The following is a 23,260-nucleotide window of genomic DNA, read 5'->3' as shown; positions in this document are numbered from 1 at the left end:
ATAGTCCTATTTTCCCGCACCAGTGCGTAAAATAGCACTTTTCGTGCGATGTCAAAAGTTTAAAGGGCCATATGTACTGTAAAACGTTGTACGATAGACGTGCGAATAGGTAATTCGCAACTCGTGTCAATTTATCGCCACTCGTTTCGAATTTCCTCTTTTCCGCACTTGTATCGTAAATAACTATTTTCTGTGTTTTTTTGTTCGGTTTCTTATTACCAATGACGATGTATGATTGTCTTCGAGCAACACCGGCTTCCGATGATTGTGGTTTAAGCCATAAGAAGACAAACCTACTTCCCGAATCTTATTTAAATAGGGAAATACATAAATGTATTGCCAGTAGGTACCAGATAAGGTACCTAATGTCACCGGACATTTGCATTAAATGCGGAAATTTTCAATCCTCATACAAAAATGTGAGAAGTTTCTGAAACTTTCCTGTGAGGAACATTCGCATAAAGTTTCCTTCGGCATATCAGTAGGCTAACTAAAGTATTAGTTCCACTTAGTAGCATAGTTCTAGTAGCATCTCAATTACCCAATTGTAAGAACATTTTTTTTATTTTTACGAAGCGGCTGTCATGGGATTTTCCAATCCAGAGGAGAATGATAATAATGATCAAGATCCTAAATCACTCTTAGATAGAATGATTCGTTGGTTTATGAGTCCGAATATACGAATATGTTATCTTCTTCACTTACCATACAGACGCTCGCTTGAACAGTCTCACGTGTTTAGTTTATTCTGACCTTAACAAGTAATAAAATATAAGTTCAGAAACTAAAACCCGACTACTTAGAGCGCGATTTGCAGTAGTCGGGTTTTAGTTTTTGAACTTATTTTTTATTTAATTAATTTTGGGGTCAGGATTTCGTTACTTACTAATAATATTTGAAGTCACTTTATATTACTTTTGCGAGGGCGTCCTCAGTACAGAAATGCACGCAGAGCGCCGCATATATCGGGCTACGCCCGACAACCTTTGGCATGAAGGCGCCTGGCTCTGGAACGCGTACATCGAGCCTCGGACGTCGGGCTACGCCCGACTCTTTTAGTATGAGGGCGCCGAAGGCGCCCGGCTTCGGAACGCGTACATCGTGCCTCGTACGTCGGGCTATGCCCGACTCTTTTAGTACGAGGGCGCCCGGCTTTGGAACGCGCAAAGCGAGCCTCGTACGTCGGGCGTAGCCCGACTCTTTTAGTATGAGGGCGCCGAAGGCGCCCTGCTTTGGAACGCGTACATCGTGCCTCGTACGTCAGGCTACGCCAGACTCTTTTAGTATGAGGGCGCCGAAGGCGCCCGGCTTTGGAATGCGTACAGCGAGCCTCGTACGTCGGGCTACGCTCGACTCTTTTAGTATGAGGGCGCCCGGCTTTGGAACGCGTAAAGCGAGCCTCGTACGTCGGGCGTAGCCCGACTCTTTTAGTATGAGGGCGCCGAAGGCGCCCGGCTTTGAAACGCGTACATCGTGCCTCGTACGTCGGGCTACGCCCGACTCTTTTAGTATGAGGGCGCCGATGGCGCCCGGCTTTGGAACGCGTACATCGTGCCTCGTACGTCGGGCTACGCCCGACTCTTTTAGTATGAGGGCGCCGGAGGCGCCCGGCTTTGGAACGCGTAGAGCGAGCCTCGTACGTCGGGCTACGCCCGACTCTTTTAGTATGAGGGGCGCTGGAGGCGCCCGGCTTTGGAACGCGTACATTATGCCTCGTACGTCGGGGTACGCCCGACTCTTTTAGTATGAGGGCGCCGAAGGCGCCCGGCTTTGGAACGCGTACATCATGCCTCGTATCGTACGTCGGGCTACGCCCAACCCTTTTAGTATTGGGGCGCCGAAGGCGCCCGGCTTTGGAACGCGTACATCATGCCTCGTACGTCGGGCTATGCCCGACTCTTTTAGTATGAGGGCGCCGAAGGCGCCCGGCTTTGGAACGCGTACAGCGAGCCTCGTACGTCGGGCTACGCTCGACTCTTTTAGTATGAGGGCGCCGAAGGCGCCCGGCTTTGGAACGCGTACATCGTGCCTCGTACGTCGGGCTATGTTCGACTCTTTTAGTATGAGGGCGCTGAAGGCGCCCGGCGTTGGAACGCGTACATCATGCCTCGTACGTCGGGCTACGCCAGACTCGTTTAGTATGAGGGCGCCGAAGGCGCCCGGCTTTGGACCGCGTACATCGTGCCTCGTACGTCGGGCTACATCCGACTCTTTTAGTATGAGGATGCCGAAGGCGCCCGGCTTTGGACTGCGTACAGCGCGCCACGTACATCGGGCTACGCCTGACCCTTTTAGTGTCTTCTTTTGGACCGAGTCCGGTGCGTCACATATATAGGTACGTTTCAGTATGCTTCGCCTGACCACTGCGAATTTTACGAGGTGAATATACTAAGCAACTTTTACCATGGGACTAAACCCGATCTCGTAAAAAAATTTGCTGAATTTGCAGGTCATTAAAAAACACCATGTATATAGCGGCCAAACAAATTTCTTTTGAAAAATCCTTCTTTTATCGCCGTAGTCGCGTAACACGCGGATAGATAGAATCCAGAGCTATATTGTAGATTCGTAGTTCGAATTACCTACCAGATAAATTATGAGGGAACAGATGAACATACATACATACATACATACCCACATACATACCGGTCAAAATCATAACCCTCCTTTTGCGTTGCCGTAGTCGGGTAAAAATCTTTCCTTTTATTCATTTCGTTATTACTATATTTCATCAAAGTTAAAAGTGATTGCTGTAAAACAGTTACCGTAGCATTTGCGATGAAGGGCGATGCAACGAGTTTGTTTCTCAGGCGGTCACCGTTCGAAATATTTATGTTTCTTATTGTAAAGTCGACATTTGCAATGATGGTCGAGCAGTCACCAAAGGCTTATATTGTGGAAAGGGATCATGCAATATTTTCGGCTGCAACTGTGACGGAGGATGTGTCAAGGGAAATCGGGAGTATCCGGAATATCCTGTAAGGAATTTTATGAATCATTATTCACTACATGTACACAAGGCGTGGCTTTGGAGACAGTCTTAGATGAAAATATGTAAATTTATTTCTCTACTAAATATATACCTACAGATATTACTTATTCATGCCGTTTTGTTTTTTATTCAATTACCTACCTTTATCTGTTGTATGAAGGACTTCCACTGTCAAAAATATACAGTAACGCTCCGTGATTGTTTTGCCGTTTTATAGGGTTCTAGCTAATCTAGCTAAATTGGACATTCATAACGTAAGTATTGAACAACCAATTTAGCTAGGACCATTGGCGTAAAAATCGCGGAGCGTAATGGTACCTAAATAAAAATATGATTCAATCAATTGACTGCATTATCAATTTGACGAATAAAGTACGGGAAGCTCTGGATTCCAATTGAAAAGCGGCGGCACCCAGTCATGACAGCATTGAGGTTACCTACAGATAGTGCAGATGTAGTGGATAATTGTTTTCCATCGTATTTTCTCGGAAACCTTCGTATTTGTCATGCCACTTCAGTCAACCTCAGTACGTTTTGGACCGAGACTGACTGAAATAGCAAGACACGTTCGTACCTTTCCGTGAAAGTACGATGGAAAATAATTATGCACTACAACTTGTACTGCGTCCTGCGTACGTTTATAGTCAGTTGTTGTTAGGACGCAGTACAAGTTGTAGTGCATAATTATTTTCCATCGTATTTTCACGAAACATCGGCAAGCTCCAAACACAATGAAGCTGTTCTTGATAACTTTTTTTTTTTTTTTTTTGTCAGAGGTGGAGGTAATCCTCATTGGATACTGCCCGCCCGGTATCCGGCAGCATGCCCGACTCGGCTGCGTTGGAGATTTTCCTCCCAGCCGCCTACGGACTAAACCCCTCCACCCTGTAAAGTGTTTGTTCCCAGAAACTCGGCGCTATCGGTATACGCGTTGTTTCTGGGTGTGTAGTTATGTGATCCGGGAAAGATTTCAGTGTAGAGTACGTGATGAGTTGTGAAGTGTTATGTGTGTGTTGAGTGTACCTATGTGTTTACAGTGCATGAGTGCAAGAAGCGATCGTGTGATCAACTCTATTAGCAGGAGATCTAAGGTCCCGTTTTCTAAGGGGACCTTGCATTTTGGAGACAAAGCAAACCGCTTGGAACAGGTGTTCCTGGGGGTGACCTGAGCTGATTAAGCCCGGTTGCCGAGAGGTTCCCCCCAGCAGGTGGGCAAGGGAGGGGGGGAAAAGTGACTCCGGCGCGCCTCACTCTAAGCTTTATATCTGCATACATCTCGCAACTATATCAAGTTTGGTGTCATTTTCGTATAATTCGAGGATGAAGAATTCATTTCTGTGACTAAATTTTCACTCACCCATACAAAAAATACGAAAAATTCAAAATTTATAAAAAATCTTTTAATTTTTCTTTTCGAAAATCCTGTACAAAATTTATACTATGAGGATTTGCTCTAGAAAAAAAATACCTGTGAATAGCCCAGTTATCCTACTATACAGAATAGTAAACATGTCAAACATTTTTTTTCATAACTCTGTTAAAAAAAATGTTTTGTGTCGGGCGGCGTACCTGCATTGTAAGAGCGGTATGCAACTTTTAGGATTTTTAAGTATGTTTAGATGATTTCTGATAAGTTGTTATTCTTCTGGTGGTAGATTACATTAATAAATTACTTCTGGACGTGATATATATACAAATATAAATTAAATATATGAATAAAGATGTTGGGAAAACTTTCGCTAATAGAGTGAAGTATTATAAATGTGATAAAATTAACATAGGAGATGTTTGACAAGAAATGCTTGTTAAAATAAGATATATATTGTTCGTAATTGCCATTACATGCCCATGGGACTGTGCATTTTAGGTTTTTTTTAACACAGTTGCACCTCCCTGCGCATTTTGTTTTGCAGCGGCAACGAATAAGCTCTAAACAAGCAGCAGCCGCCGCAGGTAGGCTTGTCCATATGGGCTCCGAATAACTATGTTGTTTGGACCAGCCCCAGTCAGCAGGGCATGGTGGCTGTTGCTGAGGGGCTATAATCTGTCCCCAAACATAGACCAAATCCTACACCGGAACATGCGACACAACTGAAAACCGCCGTGTCGCCGAAATGTCAACCTGGTTGACAAGGTGCAGAAAACCCTAGAGGAAAAGCAAACCGCTCTATGTGCGTTCCTTGATGTTGAAGGTGCTTTCGACAATACACCCACAGAGACCATACTCAATGGTATGAAATCAAAGGGAGTAGACGAAACCACCAGATGGGTACATAGCATGCTCTCGAACAGAGTAGCCACTCTGACCATCAATACTATATATAGAGCATGAATTGTATACCACTAAAGGGTGCCTACAAGGAGGCGTTTTATCCCCACTATTATGGACCCTAGCGGTGGACCAACTTCTTGCAATCATGTCAGGCCAAGACTTTGATACACAAGGATATGCCGACGACCTTGTAGTCATCGTCAAAGGCCCTTGCCTCAACACAATATCCAACCTAATGCAAGGAGCTCTAAACACAATATTCAAATGGTGTAGAGAAAATGACTTGTCCATTAATCCGAGCAAGACTGTAATAGCCATTTAACCATTCACAAGGAAACGGAAGCTCGATAAACTCACAAAACCAAGACTTAATGGACAAATAATACCGTTCTCGGCAGAGGTCAAGTATCTAGGGGTCACCTTCGACCAAAAGTTAACTTGGAACCCTCACCTGAGAAACATTATACAAAAAGCGAAAATGGCCATGTGGTCATGCTGTCGAATGGCAGGAGCAAGATGGGGCTTAAGACCCAAATTGCTATGTGGTTATACACAGCGGTAGTGAGGCCAATTGTCACCTACGCCTCCGCAGTCTGGTGTAACAAAACCAGCCAAAAGACAGCAATAGACACTCTAAACAGCCTGCAACGCACGGCTTTAACAGTAACAGGCGCCTACTCCTCGACACCGGGAGCGGCCCTAGATGCACTGCTGGACATCATACCACTCCACTTGCAGGTGCAAAAGGAGGCCAAGCAGTGCGTCTACAGAATATGCACGCTAAACAGGCCAAAATGGCGCTCTCAGGCATTAACCGATCTAAAGGCCTGGGTTTTTGCGAATAGAACTCTTAGCATACCCACTGATGACACGCACACCGAATGTCATCTCACCAAACTGTACACAGTAGAAATACCTCCTAGAGACAAATGGATCAACAACCAAATGTACGTCGAAAAGGGAAGCCACATCTGGTATACTTACAGATGGTTCCAAGAAAGGCAATGATGTAGGATGTGGGATCTATGGTGAGAGATCTAAGCTCAGAACTAGCGTCAGCATGGGCACACTGGCCTCAATCTTCCAGGCAGAAGTCTTCGCCATCAACAAATGTGCGGAGATCAATCTGGATAGAAACCTAAGACACCAGCATTTCTACATCAACTCAGACAGCCAGGCTGCTCCGCTGGCACTAGAATCCCTTGAGTCAAACTCAAAACTAGTTCAGAATTGTAAAACAAACCTAAATGCACTGGCTTACTCCAACAAAGTTACACTTAGATGGGTACCAGGGCATTCCGACATTAACGGAAACGAAGAAGCGGACGAACTTGCTAGAAAGGGCGCAGACACACCCCTGGTCGGCCCAGAAGAACCGTTCTGTGGAAGCACAAAACGAGATGCATATTCTCTGCTCAGCAACTTAGAAAAAACGAGAGCAATCGATTGGTGGAAGTTCGTTAAAGGACAAGAACACTCGAAAGCTCTGATCAAAGGGTTCAACAGCAAAACTGCTAAGGAGCTTTTAGGACTCAAAAGGCACAAAACCTGCGCGGTGACCAGAATACTGACTGGACACTGCAAGTTGAACAAACATATGTTTCAAATTGCCAAGAAACAAGATGCGACATGCAGGTTCTGTCAGGAGTCAGAGGAGACTGCAATGCACATTCTCTGTTCTTGTGGACCACTAATGTCAAAAAGGAGTACCTACATAGGGCGACACGTAGTGCAACCCTATGAGGTACAAAACATTACGGCCCAAAGAATCTGGAACTTTCTGGATGCAACGGGCATTAGTAATGAACTTAAAGGGCCGTCACAATAGATCAATGCTGGTCAATGCATCACTCAAAGGCCCACAAAACCACAATAATAATAATAATGTCCCGCGGGGGCAGCTTGTGGCGAGCTGACGGTGAGTGGCGACACCGCGGACCCCTATTCCAGAGGGCCCTGTCATCTGGCCCTCGCCTCTGTGCTTGCCTTGATTGGCCGGCCAGAATGGAGTCGCAAGAGCGGGACCTATGCTCCAGGTTGGAAGTGTAAAATGTCATAACGCCAGCGGCCTGCTGAACGGATTACCGGGATCTGGCTACCGCAGACTCACATCTCGACAACCTCACAGCCACTCTAAAGTGTTGCCCTGTTGTCGCATTGTGCGTGCGGCCATTGCGGGGCCCACTCAAGGAGTTGGCGAGTCACCACCTGTCATTTACACTTTTGAGACTGATTGTCACGGCAGGTGTCCGCTAGTCTCTCCCATAGCCCATTATCCAGTCCATCCAACTTTCAAATCTATAGCCCATGACCTTAGTTCCCATCGCAGCACAAAAGTGCTGCACTGCAATAGTCTTTGCACCTGGCGGGGACCATCTCCGGATGTATCACATTGTGCGTTCGGGGATAGTATCCACCACATGTATCCCTTGCTTTTAGATTAAAGTGCCTTAAAGGGCCTCTGCGCTGTTGGCTTCGGCCCCACGTACGCCTCCCAAAGGTCCGGGACCCCATGGTCCCGAGATATGGAAAAGACATACAAATAATAATGTTAATTTTATCACATTTATAATACTTAACTCTGTTGGCGAAGGTTTTCCCAACATCTACATTTATATATTTAATTTATATTTGTATATATATCACGTCCAGAAGTAATTTATTAATGCAATCTACAACCAGAAGAATAACAACTTATCAGAAATCATCTAAACATACTTAAAAATCCTAAACGCTGCATACCGTTCTTACAATGCAGGTACCCCGCGCGACACAAAACATTTTTTTTAACAGAGTTATGAAAAAAAAATGTTGGAGAAGTTTACTATTCTGTATAGTAGGGTAACTGGGCTATTCGCAGGTATTTTTTTTCTAGAGCAAATCCTCATTGTTTAAATTTTTTAGAGGATTTACAAAAAAAAATTAAACGATTTTTTTTGAATTTTTAATTTCTCGAATTTTTAGTATGGGTGAGTGAAAATTTAGTCACAGAAATGAATTATTCATCCTCGAATTACACGAAAAAGACACCAAACTTGATATAGTTGCGAGATGTATGCAGATATAAAGCTTAGAGTGAGGCGCGCCGGAGGCACTTTTTCCCCCCCTCCCCTGCCCACCTGCTGGGGGGAACCTCTTGGCAACCGGGCTTAATCAGCTCAGATCACCCCCAGGAACACCTGTTCCAAGCGGTTTGCTTTGTCTCCAAAATGCAAGGTGGTGGACCTTAGATCTCCTGCTATATGCACTGCGAAGAGTAATTTGGATAAGCAAGGAAAAGGTAAGGTATATCAAGGTTTGTCTATTTGGTGATTATGATTAGGTACCGTTGAATTTTTTCAGATTTTTAACTATATACTCAAGGAACTCGTGAAAGCTTTCGGTTGTTGATTCTTTACTGAGGATTTCTTGTATATTGCTAGGGTCTATATGTAAGTTTTGACATGTTATAACGTGATTAATTCGTTTAGCTGCAAACCTTGGGCATTCATTTAATAAGTGTTCCAATGTTTGTTTGATTTGTTCTGGAGGGTCGCAGGGACAGTGGTCGTTATTTACGATTTTAAATCTTAAGAGGTAAACCTTATGAAACCCGTGGTTGCTGAAATATTGCGTTGTTGCAAAGGTAGGTGAATTTTTGTTGACGTAGTCTATTAGCTGTTCGTGAGTGGGAAATAATGTTTTTGTGTATTTACAGTGGTTTGGGTTATTGTACAACAGTGCCTTCTCTTCGTTCTTGATAACTTTGACGCTGGTGGTAGTCATAGGCATCGAGACTATCTACAAAGGATATAATCCAACAAGTTGGGTGACGTGCTGACGTGTCAAGTCAAGACAATGGTGTCGAGCATTGTCGCAAGAATCTCGAGAAGGGGAGTGCTTGGGAGTGTTAGTATTATTACATTTGTATCTCCTTAGATAACACGGGCCTATAAATCCCGGTCTTTTGATAGGCTTGCGTGGGGATATAGATCCAACACGTAGAGACCCTTTGGAGAGCTTTAATGTCATGTAGAACGCCTGCTGGAACCCGTTCACAGGCGCAACAATAGACACCCATGAACCGGTCTCAGCAGGCATTGGGACTATAGTAGAAAAAGTGAACAGTATGCCGGTCTATGGATTGATGTTTGGGTGGACAATGAGACTGGGCTATTGTAAAAGAGGTCCGGACACCTGCCATAACAATGTTAACACCGTCATCGAGGCAGGCGGTGACTCGCCGCTGACTAGATGGGCCCCTGAAACTGCCGTCGTAAAGACGACCAGGAGCAACACCGGTGTGAGCGGCTCAGGGGTGTCGAGAGGTGTGCGCCGCTTTCTACCCAGTGGCTGTTACCAGACACTGTGCCAACTCGCGTCTTATGCATCTTTCACTTCCACCCCTGGAGCATATAGCTCTAGCGACTCCTCTCTGGACGGCCAATGAAGGTAAGCCGGAGCTGAGAGTCTTGCGGGTCCCCTTGGGGTCCACTCCGACCGACGAAGACACGCCGGAGACGGAGACCCTGACCGACTCTCGGGAGCACTCGGGTCCGTGGGGTCGTTACTCCCCAACAGCTCGCCACAAGCTGCCCTATTACATTTAATTATTATGATTGTTTAATTATGTACTGGAGATTGTGCAACCCAAGAGTAATTCATATTTTTATATACTTATATTATGAATAAAATTGATTGATTGAAGACTTTATTGTATATAATTATTCATAAACATTTTAGCACATACCTATCTACTGTTAAAATATTGCTTTTATTGATTCAACATATGTATTTCGACAAAATCGGCGTAGGTAGGTATCAAGTAGGTATGCCTACCCCGGTAAACGGTGTAGGTAATTACTATATAAGGGGTCATCCATTAATTACGTCACACGAATTTCTAGGTTTTTTTACCCCTCCCCCGTCCTTGTCACACTTGGTCACATTTGGCAAACCCGTCCCCCCTGGTGTGACGTCACATTTCTTCAACGAAATCGGCAAATATTTATTTAATATTTTATCAAAATATTTATGACAAAAAAGAAATATTAGTAATTTTATAACCCAAACTGATTAAGAAATAAAATTAAACGAATAAAAACGATTATCGTTTCAAAACCTTTGTTATTTGAATGATAATTAGCGTATAAAATAATTTAAATACATTTTCGGTTACTGATGAAGTTAAAGTGACGTCACAAAGTTTATGACTCCCCCTCCCCCTTGTCACAACATATCACATTTTCTTGACCCCCTCCCTCCCCCTAAACGTGTGATGTAATTAAGGGATGACCCCTAATTCGATAATAGCAAAACGTTAAAACTAAAGGATGCTGGCGGCATTTCCTCGCTGTATCGCAATGTAGATATTTTAGTAGGTAACAATAGGTATATGTAGTTTATAGGCAACCGCAACTCTTAACTTTCATGTTAGGATAATTTTTAAGCACGACATTGTTTTCCTCGGAAATATATAACAAAGCAACAGGTTCGAGCTCGGTCGGCACGCAGCACGGCCTCGGCACACCGACGGCGTCCTCCAGTCTGTTCACGAGTGCTTGTATGATGGCGTGGTTGGTCGCGTTCGGGAGGTTCTGAGGCCGACACTCGCCGGAACAGTAGCCGGCGTCGTAGTCGTTCGGAGCGAGTATGTACTCGCTCCATCCTAAGTCTTCGAATTGGACGGTCAGCGGCCGGCGTTGGCACACGTGGGCTGGCATGCTTGCGGTCACTTGCTTGACTTGCTTTGGTGGAGACAGTAGGACGAATGGTCTAGCGAACTTGTTGTCTGGCTGGTTAGCGGTGACTCGCGCGGCTGGCTTGCAGGAGTTGCAGGGCATTGGAACTTCTAGTGGATACGTTAGGTTCTCAGCCTGAAAATAGAAGACTTGCTGAAAAATAGTAGTGGGTACAGTCGCCGTATATCCAGCCAAGGCACTCACAAATATCTGAACACGTCTCTATTGCCAAGGCGTATAGGCGTTAGAGTGCGTGTTCAGATATTTTTGAGCTCCGATATATCTGATGGCGACTGTACGAGATTTTTGTAAATGGTAAGAAAATTTTTATGTTATGTTTATGAGACTGTAATCGTTAGACGATTAGTTTCATGTAGGTACTTATACTACTTATGTACAGTCAGCTGCAGAACTTGCTAAGCGGGCGAGATGTTCAAAATTACCTTGACACGCGCTTATTCTCTTAACAATAAAGTCGCCTCAAGATCATTTTGAGCACCTCGCCCCAGTGGCGGATTTGCCCTTAGGCCCGGGCCTAGGGCGGCAATAAATTAGGGGCGGCAAATTGTGACAAAAAAATTCGCTGATGGTCACAAGAAATAACTTAAAATGTAGTCAATATGATGGGTGTTGCGAAAGGAGCGGCTATAGGGCCTGGGGCGTAGGGCGGCAAAGACAGCAAATCCGCCACTGCCTCGCCCGCTTAGCAACTTCTTCTGCTGACTGTATACAGTCGCCACCGGATATTTAAATTGTAGCCGGCGAGTTACTCAAATATTTCGGAGCAGCATAACTTTTCAATACTTAAATTAGTTAAGTTATGGTCAATAACATCAGAACATGCATGTCATAAATATAAGAGCAGCGACTTTTCTAAATAATACCTACAAAAAAATGAAAAAATTGTACGGAACCCTCGAAGCTTTCTAATATTATTACTAGATATTGCCCGCGACTTCGTCTGCGTAGAATTAGTACAAATAGCAACACTCCTAACTGTACATTGTTGGACTGGACCTTAATATTACAAGACATAAGGTCACCGATGTACACTATGTACAGTGTGGGATGGTACCGTAGTTAAAGTACAGCGCCTGGATAAAATCTAATGTTGAGCATGATATGCTTTAATGCTTACACCAATTAACAGGCAATTCATTAATTTTCTCATTTCCACTCCTCTTCACCATCTTTAGGCATGACTTCCGACATAAAAACAAGCCTATGTCTTCCTCGGGACTCAAACTATCTCTATGCCAAATTTAGACTAAATCTGTTCAGCGGTTTAAACGTGAAGAGGTAACAGCATATTAAGTAAGGACTTACCGGTTTCTTAAGGCCCGGTGGAGCACCATTTGCAGTTATACACAGTGCAAGCAGCACGCTAATCACGACGCACGCGCAAGTTTTTGTACGCATCTTCAACTTGTTCATGTCGGACGCACAGTGCCTGCGCCAATTTGGAATTGGATCTCGGGTTTTAAGGTAACGGGAAAACCGCTAAGAGGAGTGTCCAGAAGAGTACTGGCTATAGCGACCCCGGGGCTTCTTTTAAAATGTACCCGGAAAATTTAATTAAAATACGGACAAGATGTGACACTAGCCGTGCAAGCGTGATCTGTGCGAGAAAAGCGCTCTTTATTTAACTGTGTTCATCTCGTTGTTTATCATTATCATTGTTATTAAACTCATTTTATCTGTTGTTTATCCGGGTTTACCCGTGAACGATAATTTTAATTGGAATGAACGGTTGCCAAGAGTGTGACGACGTAGAAATTTAAGCTCTATACAATAGCTGTACAGTCGACGTCAAAGATATGTTTACACTTTTGCACCTTACTCCTTTGTAGGTAATAAGGCGAAAAATGTAAACATATCTTTGACGTCAACTATACATACTATAATTATATCTCGCCAAACAAAATGTTAAATTAGGATAACTTCTTAGAAGCTCACAAAATCATATAACACTGACTTGATGGCTTAAGGCTTACGCAAACCGGCGGAGCGCAAGCGCAGATCACTTTAAATTTATCAATGAATTTATCTCTCCTATTTCAATTACATTCAGGCATAGATTTGAATGCTCTGAGACCGACCCCGGAGAATCACGAAGCATTTGTTACTCCGCGGCATCGAGGAGCACGTTGTAGAGGATACCGCGGAGGTTGGCGCCGACATGTCACAGTATCCCCCGCTATGCGCCGAGGCCTCCCGAGTGCGCCGAGGCCTCCCGAGTGCGCCGAGGCCTCCCGAGTGCGCCGGGACGACAGGGGAGAACTCATGCCAACGGGAGTGGTCATTTCTCCATACAAACGTACTCCTCGTTTTCCTCCGTGGTTTTTGAAGCTAGAGCAATGATTTTTTCAACACAGATTAATATTGTCAATATCTGTGTCGGACCGTTTTTCTTTTTTTGATATTTATGTTTTTTAAGGCGCTAGAGCCCTTCAAAAATGGCCAAAATGGCCTAATTGACTATGCCGCAATGAGAGGCGTGGCATTCAAAACTGATATCAATTAGCCAAAAAAGCAAAACGGTCCGACACAGATAATTTCATAATCATTTAGATTTCCAAATTTGGTTACGATTGGTTAAGTTTTGGAGGAGGAAACAGAGGAGTACGAAACCTCGATTTTTGAGATTTTTTACGCAGGATTTTTCGCCTTGTCCTTATCGCACTACTTTTAGGTGCCGCTTCCGTTAGCGAGACGGGTATATTTACCTAAAATATTTAAAACTCAGCTCCTGTTTCGTCTTAATCCCTTTTAATAGAGTAGGTACATGCGTCGGTAGGCGGCGGCATGCCGCGGCTACCCCCGGTATGCGCCGAGGCCTCCCGAGTGCGCCAGGGTAGCGCTGAGACGACGGGGGATAACTGGTGCACACTATAGTCACTAATCACTTTTGATAGAGTAGGTACACGCAGCGGTAGACGGCGGCATGCCGCGGCATCCTCCGGCGTGCGCCGAAGTGCTCTCTGGTGTGCCGGGCGCCGGCGCCGTGCTGACGGGCACTCGCGGGGGATATATTTTACCTCGTCGGTGTGCGCTGCGAGGAGTATATTATCCTCCTGGGTGATCTGCGCTGCGCTCCGTCGGTTTGCGCAGGCCTGTAAGAGCCGGTTAAAAAGTCAGCTCTGCAAAATAATTTCAATACTGCTGGGTCCGTCGCAATCGCAACCTTATCTTCCGATCTCTATCGAAAATTGGCACAGGCACAAGTTTCGTGTCGATGTACGATTGTCATCTTGGCTAGGCCCTTTTACCAGAAGCTTAAAGGATGACTCACGTTAGACTGGGCCGGGCCGGGCCGAGGCGTCGGACATGTCATTTTCTATGACGGCTGATCGGTGATCACGTGGTGCTTTCCATAGAAAACGAAGCTTTGGAAGCTCCGGCCCCGGTCCGGTCTAGGGTGAGTCATCCTTTATTAGGATTAGTCCGGTTTCCTCGTTACGTTGTTTTTCATCGAATATCAAATTAATATTCCGTAAATGAGTTCGAAGAATCTTGGGAGTTCGAACCTTCGACACGTCCGGGTTGAAAGTGACATGTAATGCTTATCGCCAACAGCGATTCTTAGTAAAAACATATTATTATCATAAAGGAATTGTTTTCTAAATATATAATACTTACGTACACAAGCCGATTCTAATGAACAAATAGGCATTGTGAGAATAAATGGTGTTTTATTTATTATTTACGGTACCTTGCTATATAAGCCAGACGAGACAACATTCGCCATATACAATCATTTAAATAGGTAGCTTCTGATCAGTTGAAAAAATGAAGATTGTTTTCATATATTTTTCCTTACTTAACTTCATATTCATAAAAGTGAAAAGCGAATGCTGCGGCACTCACACCATTTCGTTCGTACCAAAAACAAATGAATTCGGCAAGTGCGATACCCACGTACGATTCGCCGTCAGACACACGGAATTCACCAATGGCAAACCGGTCCGGGTCCGTCCCGGTCCGTGCAAGGTCAGAGTATGCAACGACGGCGAGCCGACGGTCGGCGTCTACTGTGGGAAGGGCCCGTGCAATATCTTCGGCTGCAATTGCGATGGAGGGTGTATTAAAGGGCATCCTGATTATCCATGGGATCCTGCGAAGAATTTTATGGATAATTATTCGCGTTCAGTGGATCTCGCTACTAATAAACCCCCTCACCCCGCAAACCACTACCAAACCTCCACACGCAAGAATACCATTACTCTCGGCAATATTGTTTAAAACCGATAATTACATTAATGACGATGAACACTCGTACTCGTATTATGAATAGTGAAGATTTAAATAGTAGATTGATAACCAAGGGTGGAAAGTGAAATATTGATTGATGAGATGATTACTTTTACCCGAGTTAAGAGCGCTCTTACAAGAAAAGTCGAAATAATGCAAAATTGATGATACTAGTCGACAAAATTCAGGACTTTGCGCTCATTATTAGAAACAATGAGTACTTGTTCCAGTAAAAGCGTCTTCTTATCTTTATAAATATCGTTGTAAATATTAGAAAAAGGACTTATTAAATTAGTAATGATTTTTTTTCTGATGGTCGTTTCCGAAAAACCCCGTGAAGCACTGAATGGCGAGCTCTTATTTGGAAATGTTGAGAATTTTACTCTGCTAAACCTGGCTATTTTGTATTACTAATACCCTGTACTTTAGGCATATCAAACTATATTTATCCTACATACCTTTGAGAAAGAGAAAATCAAAGTAAAACGAACTCGATTTTCTCTCCGAAACAAGTGTCAATTCCTACGAAAATCTACTTAATATCCAAGTCATTTTCATACTCAAGCAATCTGCAACGTTTGCTTATACTGTTGGTATACATTAGTGTTTATGAAATTCTACTATAATTTTTTGGCAATTTTTTGAAAACTACTCTATATTACCGATGACGCGCGCTGCGCCAGCTCAGTGCCGCGGCAGAGCTTGTAGAGGCAGGACGTGTGTCGGTCGGCTCCGCACATTTTCAACGGCGACGACGAGGTTTTTTATCATTGTGTGCGGCGGGCGCCGTGTAAAACGCTATACTGTGTGCGTGTAAACCGCAACGAGAGACTTTGATCCTAGCACTGTTTTTATAGTATTATAATTTATAATGGTACAGTTTAATAAACTACCGGACAGGATTAAAAATATTTGAAACGACCTGACATTCTATATGTATTTATTTGACTCAAGATGGTACTCAGGGTCTGATGATGGAGCCGGAAGGTGGTCACCGGTACCAATCAACCATGCAACTAAACCACTTCGTGTTTGGGCTCGTTTGATTCGGCTCAACAAGATCTTTGACTTAAGATAGTACTCAGGGTCTGATGATGGAGCCGGAAGGTGGTCACCAGTACCAATCAACAATGCAACTAAACCACTTCGTGTTTAGGCTCGTTTTATACGTCACAACAAGATCTTTGACTTAAGATAGTACTCAGGGTCTGATGATGGAGCCGGAAGGTGGTCACCGGTACCAATCAACCATGCAACTAAACCACTTCGTGTTTGGGCTCGTTTGATTCGTCTCAACAAGATCTTTGGCACAAGATAATACTCAGGGTCTGATGATGAAGCCGGAAGGTGGTCACCCGTACCAATCAACCATGCAACTAAACCACTTCGTGTTTAGGCTCGTTTGATTCGTCTCAACAAGATCTTTGACACAAGATAGTACTCAGGGTCTGATGATGGAGCCGGCAGGTGGTCACCGGTACCAATCAACCATGCCACTAAACCACTTCGTGTTTAGGCTAGTTTTATTCGTTTCTATAAGATCTTTGACACAAGATAGTACTCAGGGTCTGATGTTGGAGCCGGAAGGTGGTCACCGGTACCAATCAACCATGCAACTAAACCACTTCGTGTTTAGGCTCGTTTGATTCGTCTCAACAAGACCTTGGACACAAGATAGTACTCAGGATCTGATGATGGAGCTGGAAGGTGGCCACGGGTACCAGTCTACCATGTAACTGAACCACTTCGTGTTTGGGCTCGTTTGATTCGTCTCAACAAGATCTTTGACACAAGATAGTACTCAGGGTCTGATGATGGAGCCGGCAGGTGGTCACCGGTACCAATCAACCATGCCACTAAACCACTTCGTGTTTAGGCTAGTTTTATTCGTTTCTATAAGATCTTTGACACAAGATAGTACTCAGGGTCTGATGTTGGAGCCGGAAGGTGGTCACCGGTACCAATCAACCATGCAACTAAACCACTTCGTGTTTATGCTCGTTTGATTCGTCTCAACAAGACCTTGGACACAAGATAGTACTCAGGATCTGATGATGGAGCTGGACTGTGGCCACGGGTACCAGTCTACCATGTAACTGAACCACTTCGTGTTTGGGCTCGTTTGATTTGTCGCAACAAGGTCTTTGACACAAGGTAGTACTGAGGGTCTGATGATGGATCCGGAAGGTGGTGACCGGTACCAATCAACCATGCAACTAAACCACTTCGTGTTTGGCTTCGTTCGATTCGTCGCAACAAGATCTTTGACACAAGTTAGTACTCAGGGTCTGATGATGGAGCTGGACTGTGGCCACGGGTACCAGTCTACCATGTAACTGAACCACTTCGTGTTTGGGCTCGTTTGATTTGTCGCAACAAGATCTTTGACACAAGGTAGTACTGAGGGTCTGATGATGGATCCGGAAGGTGGTCACCGGTACCAATCAACCATGCAACTAAACCACTTCGTGTTTGGCTTCGTTCGATTCGTCGCAACAAGATCTTTGACACAAGTTAGTACTCAGGGTCTGATGATGGAGCTGGACTGTGGCCACGGGTACCAGTCTACCATGTAACTGAACCACTTCGTGTTTGGGCTCGTTTGATTCGTCGCAATAAAATGTTTGACACAAGATACTACTCAGGGTCTGATGATGGAGCTGATGATGATAGACAGGTACCCGTCGCCACCTTCGCGCTCCATCATCAGACCCTGAGTACTACCTTGTGTCAAAGATCTTGTTGAGATGAATAAAACGTGCCTAAACACGAAATGGTTTAGTTGCATGGTTGATTGGTACCGGTGACCACCTTCCGGCTCCAACATCAGACCCTGAGTACTATCTTGTGTCAAAGATCTTGTTGAAACGAATAAAACGAGCCTAAACACGAAGTGGTTTAGTTGCATGGTTGATTGGTACCGGTGACCACCTTCCAGCTCCATCATCAGACTCTGAGTATCACCTAGTGTCAAAGATCTTGTTGAGACGAATCAAACGATCCTAAACACGATGTGGTTTAGTTGCATGGTTGATTGGTAATGGTACCTTCCAGCTCCATCATCAGACCCTGAGTACTGTCTTGTGTCAAAGATCTTGTTGAGACGAATCAAACGAGCCCAAACACGAAGTTGTTTAGTTACATGATAGACTGGTACCCGTGGCCACCTTCCAGCTCCATCATCAGACCCTGTGTATCTTCAGTGTCAAAGATCTTGTTGAGACGAATCAAACGAGCCTAATCATGTTACTACATGGTTGATTGGTATCCGTGACCACCTTAATCATCATCAGATCCTCAGTACCAGTTCGTTTTTAAACCCTCGTTGATACAAACTTTACAACCTATAGGTACCAAATGCAATGACGAAACATGTAAATAAGCGAGTAGGTACCTATAATTTCTTTCGAGTAATATACCTTCATAAGTACGAGTATGGGGCTATTCATAAATTACGTCGTTTCAAATGGGAGGAGTGGGGGGGGGGGGGGTCTGGACATCGGATGATGGTAACATGACGTAGGAGGAAACAGATTCATCCGAAGCTTGATTTTTGGATGATTTGAGGGGTGTGGGGGGTCAAAAATCGTCAAAAATAGATGACGTAATTTATGAACAGCCCCTATGTACATTTGCACTGCATTTAGTATTTTCGTACTTACCAAATAACAGTTTTAGAACTTTAAAAGTTAAGTACAGTTAGTGTTGTTATGGTTGATTTCAATATGCTTCGCGAAGGATCAAGAATGTTTAATCCATCATTGTAGTGCGAGTGTGGTAGAAGGGATCGGCGTACTGAGCTCGCACGGCCTGCCGCAGCGCGTAAAATACCTAAACTCGCTCAACGCCGAAATGTAATAGCGCTCTTAAACACTCTACTTTTCATTTGGACTATGAGGAAAGTGAAACACAAGAAAATATTTTGACGGTTAAGATAATTATTAGGGACTGGAATTGGCGCCAATATGATCGGAAAAAAATCTAAAACCATAGACAACCCGATCTTAAATTGGGATGAGTCCGAAATGGTCTTAATGTAGATGCGCCTTAAAAAAAATGAAACTAAATCAATAAATGTAATGTAATGATAATGATAGTATTTTAAACATTCATAGTCATTTAAGTAAATATTTATGTTTATTTCATATATGTAAGTATTAAATACTAGTATAATTTTTCTTAATAATGCAATGCAATTGACATCCAATTTCGATAATACTTGGTCTGAAATGCCGAAGCTAATATGAGAGCTTTTATTTGAATAATATTGCTGTCAGTCGTTGCTCGAAGTACAAATTAAAAAAAAAAAATACTTTCCACCCTAGGGTGGGAAATGCAATTTTCCACCCTGCTATCAACCTATGAAAGGTGAACTTTCCGAACAGGAGAGATGAAAAAATATTAGAACACACGTTAGTCATGTGACATTCCTAGGATCCTAACAACCTCTCTATACTTGGATACCGAAAATATAACACACCTTCGGTAATGTTTCCTTTCACTTAATCTCCATTCGACCCTCCAACTATCAAACCCATTTGAATATCAGTCATACCTATTTTTATTTTTGCAAGAAGATTAGAATAAAACATCATTTTTCCAAAGTATATCGGCGTATGTTCTAAATTTAATTGTCTATCATTAGTCATTACAGATCACATTTTATATTTTAGTAATTTACAACAACGGTTTCACTCACTTGAATTTTATGTCGCTATTGGCTACATGTTCGGTTCGGGCCCTTCGGGGGTCCTTCCTCGGGCTCGAGTGCTCGCGGCGACTGCAACTAAAAATTCAAGTGAGTGAAACCGTTGTCGTCTAAACAATTTAATATGTTTGCTAAACTAAACATTAAATCTAAATATTAAAATTAGGTAAATATTAAAATTAGGTATTATATTACAATACAATTTACAGTGTAAAATGACTAGTTTGGTTTACAAATCTCACTAAAATGGATACCTAATTTATTATTGAAACTTGATACATTTGGATTTTTTTCCTCTATTGCGAGTAAAAAATACATTTCAAGTGCTTATAACGTCATACGGACATGATTATCTGATTTATGTGACTATTCCACTATATTGAACAATTATAAAATCGCTTTCAGTTATATCGGAGCGCGTCCAATGCGTTTAAAAATATCTGAACATGCTTCTTTTGTCAAGCAACACACGTTAGAGTTCGTATTCTTACATTTTTTTAGTCACTAGAAACCATAGAGTAATATAACTAAAGGAATAGTCAATAGTGGTAACTCCATACATCAGTTTTCTTACCAAAACGCGCGTTATTTCGTAGTCGACATCTAACGTCAAGTAGTGGAACTATCAGTACCCCTACTTGACACCAGATGTCACAAGTGTAGCTACTGACGAAAAATGTACATACTACTAAAACAATTTCCAACTAATATTATAAGCAGAAGGGGTTGAAAATAGACTTCCAATTAATCCGGTTATAATATTAGCTGAAAATTGTTGAGCATTAGAGTTTTCGTTCGCCAAGACATCTATTGTCAACGAGCAGTACTGATAAATTCCGCTACATGACGCTAGATGTCGACTACGAAATAACGCGCGTTTTGGTAAGAAAACTGATGTATGGAGTTACCACTCTTTCTTTACTTACATTACTCTATGGTGTGACTCATAATATTCTTATAATTAAACATTATTAGCAACAAACAACTTAGGCAATTCAGATTCTAAACGAATAACTCTAACTACCGACGTCAAATGTAAATCATTAGGTTCCATAGGAATGTCTTTGGGACTGTAACTTTCCGGCGCCACAAATGTACTGTAATACGATATCAACTCGTGGGAATGGTCACCGTCTAAATCTGCAATCATTAGTGAGTTGTCCTGATACTGTAAATCAGGCTGGCATATTGGCTGAGGAGTCGGAGTGTCCACTGAACCCCGCACACATATTTGAATGATATCCGTCTGACTTACATTAACATTATGTGTCTGCATATTATCAAATGACACTAACACAATCCGTTCCGATATATCATGAGCTGTGAAGTTCTCGTATTTGATACATGATGATATAGAAGCAATGTTAATCATGGGCCGGTAGTAGAAAATATCATAAGTATTCTTCGGGCTATGATTCTGCACATTGTACGGGATATCATCGACTTTCTGCGCACCCTTTGCCAGGTGTGCGCTGTTCCACTGTCATAACTTGAGTACAAATCCTCGTATAGAGTTTGCGAAGGCAAAAGAACTAGGTCTCATCGCGTATACGTGATGAGCAGTGTATTCCCAACTAGTGTTTGTAGAATTATTCCTACCTAAGAATAGCTTAAGCTTGACTTGGCAGTCGTTTGGGCATTCTCCTAAATTCTCTACAATCAACTTTCCAGGTCCGTTAGTGAATATCTCTCTCGTATTCCCAATACTTTTCTTTAAGCTTATTTTCTGCTTCTTAGTAGCATTTGTTATCGGTGAAACGTGACTGACCACTGTCTGGTCTAACTTGGACAATTTCCTGCTCAGAGCGGAATAAGAGGTCCATCTGAAGGCTTCCGAAGACCCGTTTTTGCAAAGATAGGTGATGTTTACCAAATCTGACTCGGTAAGTAATTTTACTGACAAGCAGTCTTCTATAGTCATTGGTTCACCTATGATGTTCCCCGTAGCGCCGGAGATGATAAGCAACGAGTTGTGGTTAGTGTTAGGCTCAACCGTAGCTACTGTCAACAGGTCATAAACCTTGTCTTTATCCATGTCTTTCATAAGAATCGGGAAGTCTATAGCTACAATTTTACTAAAAACATTACCATGTTTATGTATGTACCAGTAATAAGTCCCGGAGGTGGGGTTTATAGCTGCCAGCAATCCTTGGGAGCCTGATACAATGCAATCTTTCTGCTTGTCTCGGTTAACATCTATAAGGTGACAGTTGATTTCAGTCGGAATCCTTTCCTCACGAGTATACCAACCAACCTTGCCCGAGTTCCCAACAATCAACAACACACCATTCACAATTTTGTTATTTTTTTCCGCATGCACCATATGGTTACCTCTATAGATGAAAATTAAGTTCTTCGTGTTGGGTGCGACTCCGTCCACAACCTGTATAGCACCGGACAGCTCAATGTCTTCGTACGGCAACTCCCAACTAGTAGTTTTGTCTTGCCACTCGTTATTCGTGCAACTATTAAGCTCCGAGCACGGAATCCCCCACAAGAATATTACCACAGTGAATATACAGACCAGAATAGACGCTATGAAGGCGCAGCGGCGCGGAAAAGACATCTTATCCGAGGTATCGGACTGCAAAAAACTTACGTTGTCCATGGTGCTTTCTACTGTGTTTTCATTTGTGTTGAAGTCATCCATATCGCTCAAGCTGATATTCTTCGCATGTTTAAGACCACTGTTGATGTCCAGATCGCTGCTACCGATGACTTTTGTCGCATCCGCTTTTCGCTCATCATCAGAATCAGATTCGGTAAGTATTTGCTTCAGCGGCGCGTAGATACCGCTATTACCATTGACTGACATGGCGTGAACATTAACGGTATTTTTCACATTGTTTATTTTAAGCGCGAATTGGTTAAATCGGCAAATTTATGTATAGCATTGATGAATAAATAAAATGCTGCGGATCAATACAATACATACGGCTGACTTTGACGTTTCCTTCCGCGACAGATGACAACTGAAGAACGCGTTGGTATATTGCCCGATGCTCTCACAAAAGTAGTTGAGTATTTCAAATAATATTCTTAATAGCTTATTGGATAGCGCTATTTTATATTAAGCTATACTAAGTAATAACATTCAACTAAACTGCAATTTTTGTTTCTTGTCTCTTCTCTAGCGTTACCTACGATTGGACGAAATCTAGGATCAAAATGTATGTTTCAGAACGCACTTCAAAATACGAATGCGTTCGGTTATTACTGTTTTCCATAGACCTAGTATTACATAGATGAGCTATACGCGTGCCTCCGTGAGGGACAAAACATAAGCAAAGCGACAATATTAAAAACACGTTTTCACA

At 43.1% G+C, this 23,260-nt stretch overlaps 2 protein-coding genes across 2 annotated transcripts; both read right to left on the bottom strand.

Annotated features, from left to right (window-relative positions):
- Nucleotides 1–10,611: 10,611 nt before the first annotated feature.
- On the bottom strand, nt 10,612–12,572 carry LOC134791814 (bone morphogenetic protein 2-like). The gene is made up of 2 exons (XM_063762950.1): nt 12,311–12,572; nt 10,612–11,119 (listed from the first exon to the last, which is right to left on the bottom strand). Exons 1-2 carry the CDS (start codon nt 12,416–12,418, stop codon nt 10,646–10,648), a joined length of 582 nt encoding a protein of 193 aa, XP_063619020.1. The 5' UTR covers nt 12,419–12,572; the 3' UTR covers nt 10,612–10,645.
- Nucleotides 12,573–21,070: 8,498 nt separating this feature from the next.
- On the bottom strand, nt 21,071–22,872 carry LOC134791240 (protein FAM234B-like). The gene has a single exon (XM_063762220.1). It carries the CDS (start codon nt 22,756–22,758, stop codon nt 21,427–21,429), a length of 1,332 nt encoding a protein of 443 aa, XP_063618290.1. The 5' UTR covers nt 22,759–22,872; the 3' UTR covers nt 21,071–21,426.
- Between the last annotated feature and the right edge of the window lie 388 nt (nt 22,873–23,260).

The sequence above is a fragment of the Cydia splendana genome, chromosome 6, assembly GCF_910591565.1.
Source record: "Cydia splendana chromosome 6, ilCydSple1.2, whole genome shotgun sequence".
Lineage (NCBI taxonomy): Eukaryota > Metazoa > Arthropoda > Insecta > Lepidoptera > Tortricidae > Cydia > Cydia splendana.
The sequence above is the reverse complement of the archived record's forward strand: the minus strand, read 5'-3'. Positions and strand labels throughout refer to the sequence as shown.

What these genes read in the sequence shown, in the direction of transcription:
- LOC134791814 (XM_063762950.1), bottom strand. Translation starts at nt 12,418, where the DNA reads ATGAACAAGTTGAAGATGCGTACAAAAACTTGCGCGTGCGTCGTGATT. An exon ending in CACCGGGCCTTAAGAAACCG is followed by an intron (nt 11,120 to 12,310) that starts GTAAGTCCTTAC and finishes TTCTATTTTCAG; the next exon opens with GCTGAGAACCTAACGTATCC.
- LOC134791240 (XM_063762220.1), bottom strand. Translation starts at nt 22,758, where the DNA reads ATGTCAGTCAATGGTAATAGCGGTATCTACGCGCCGCTGAAGCAAATA.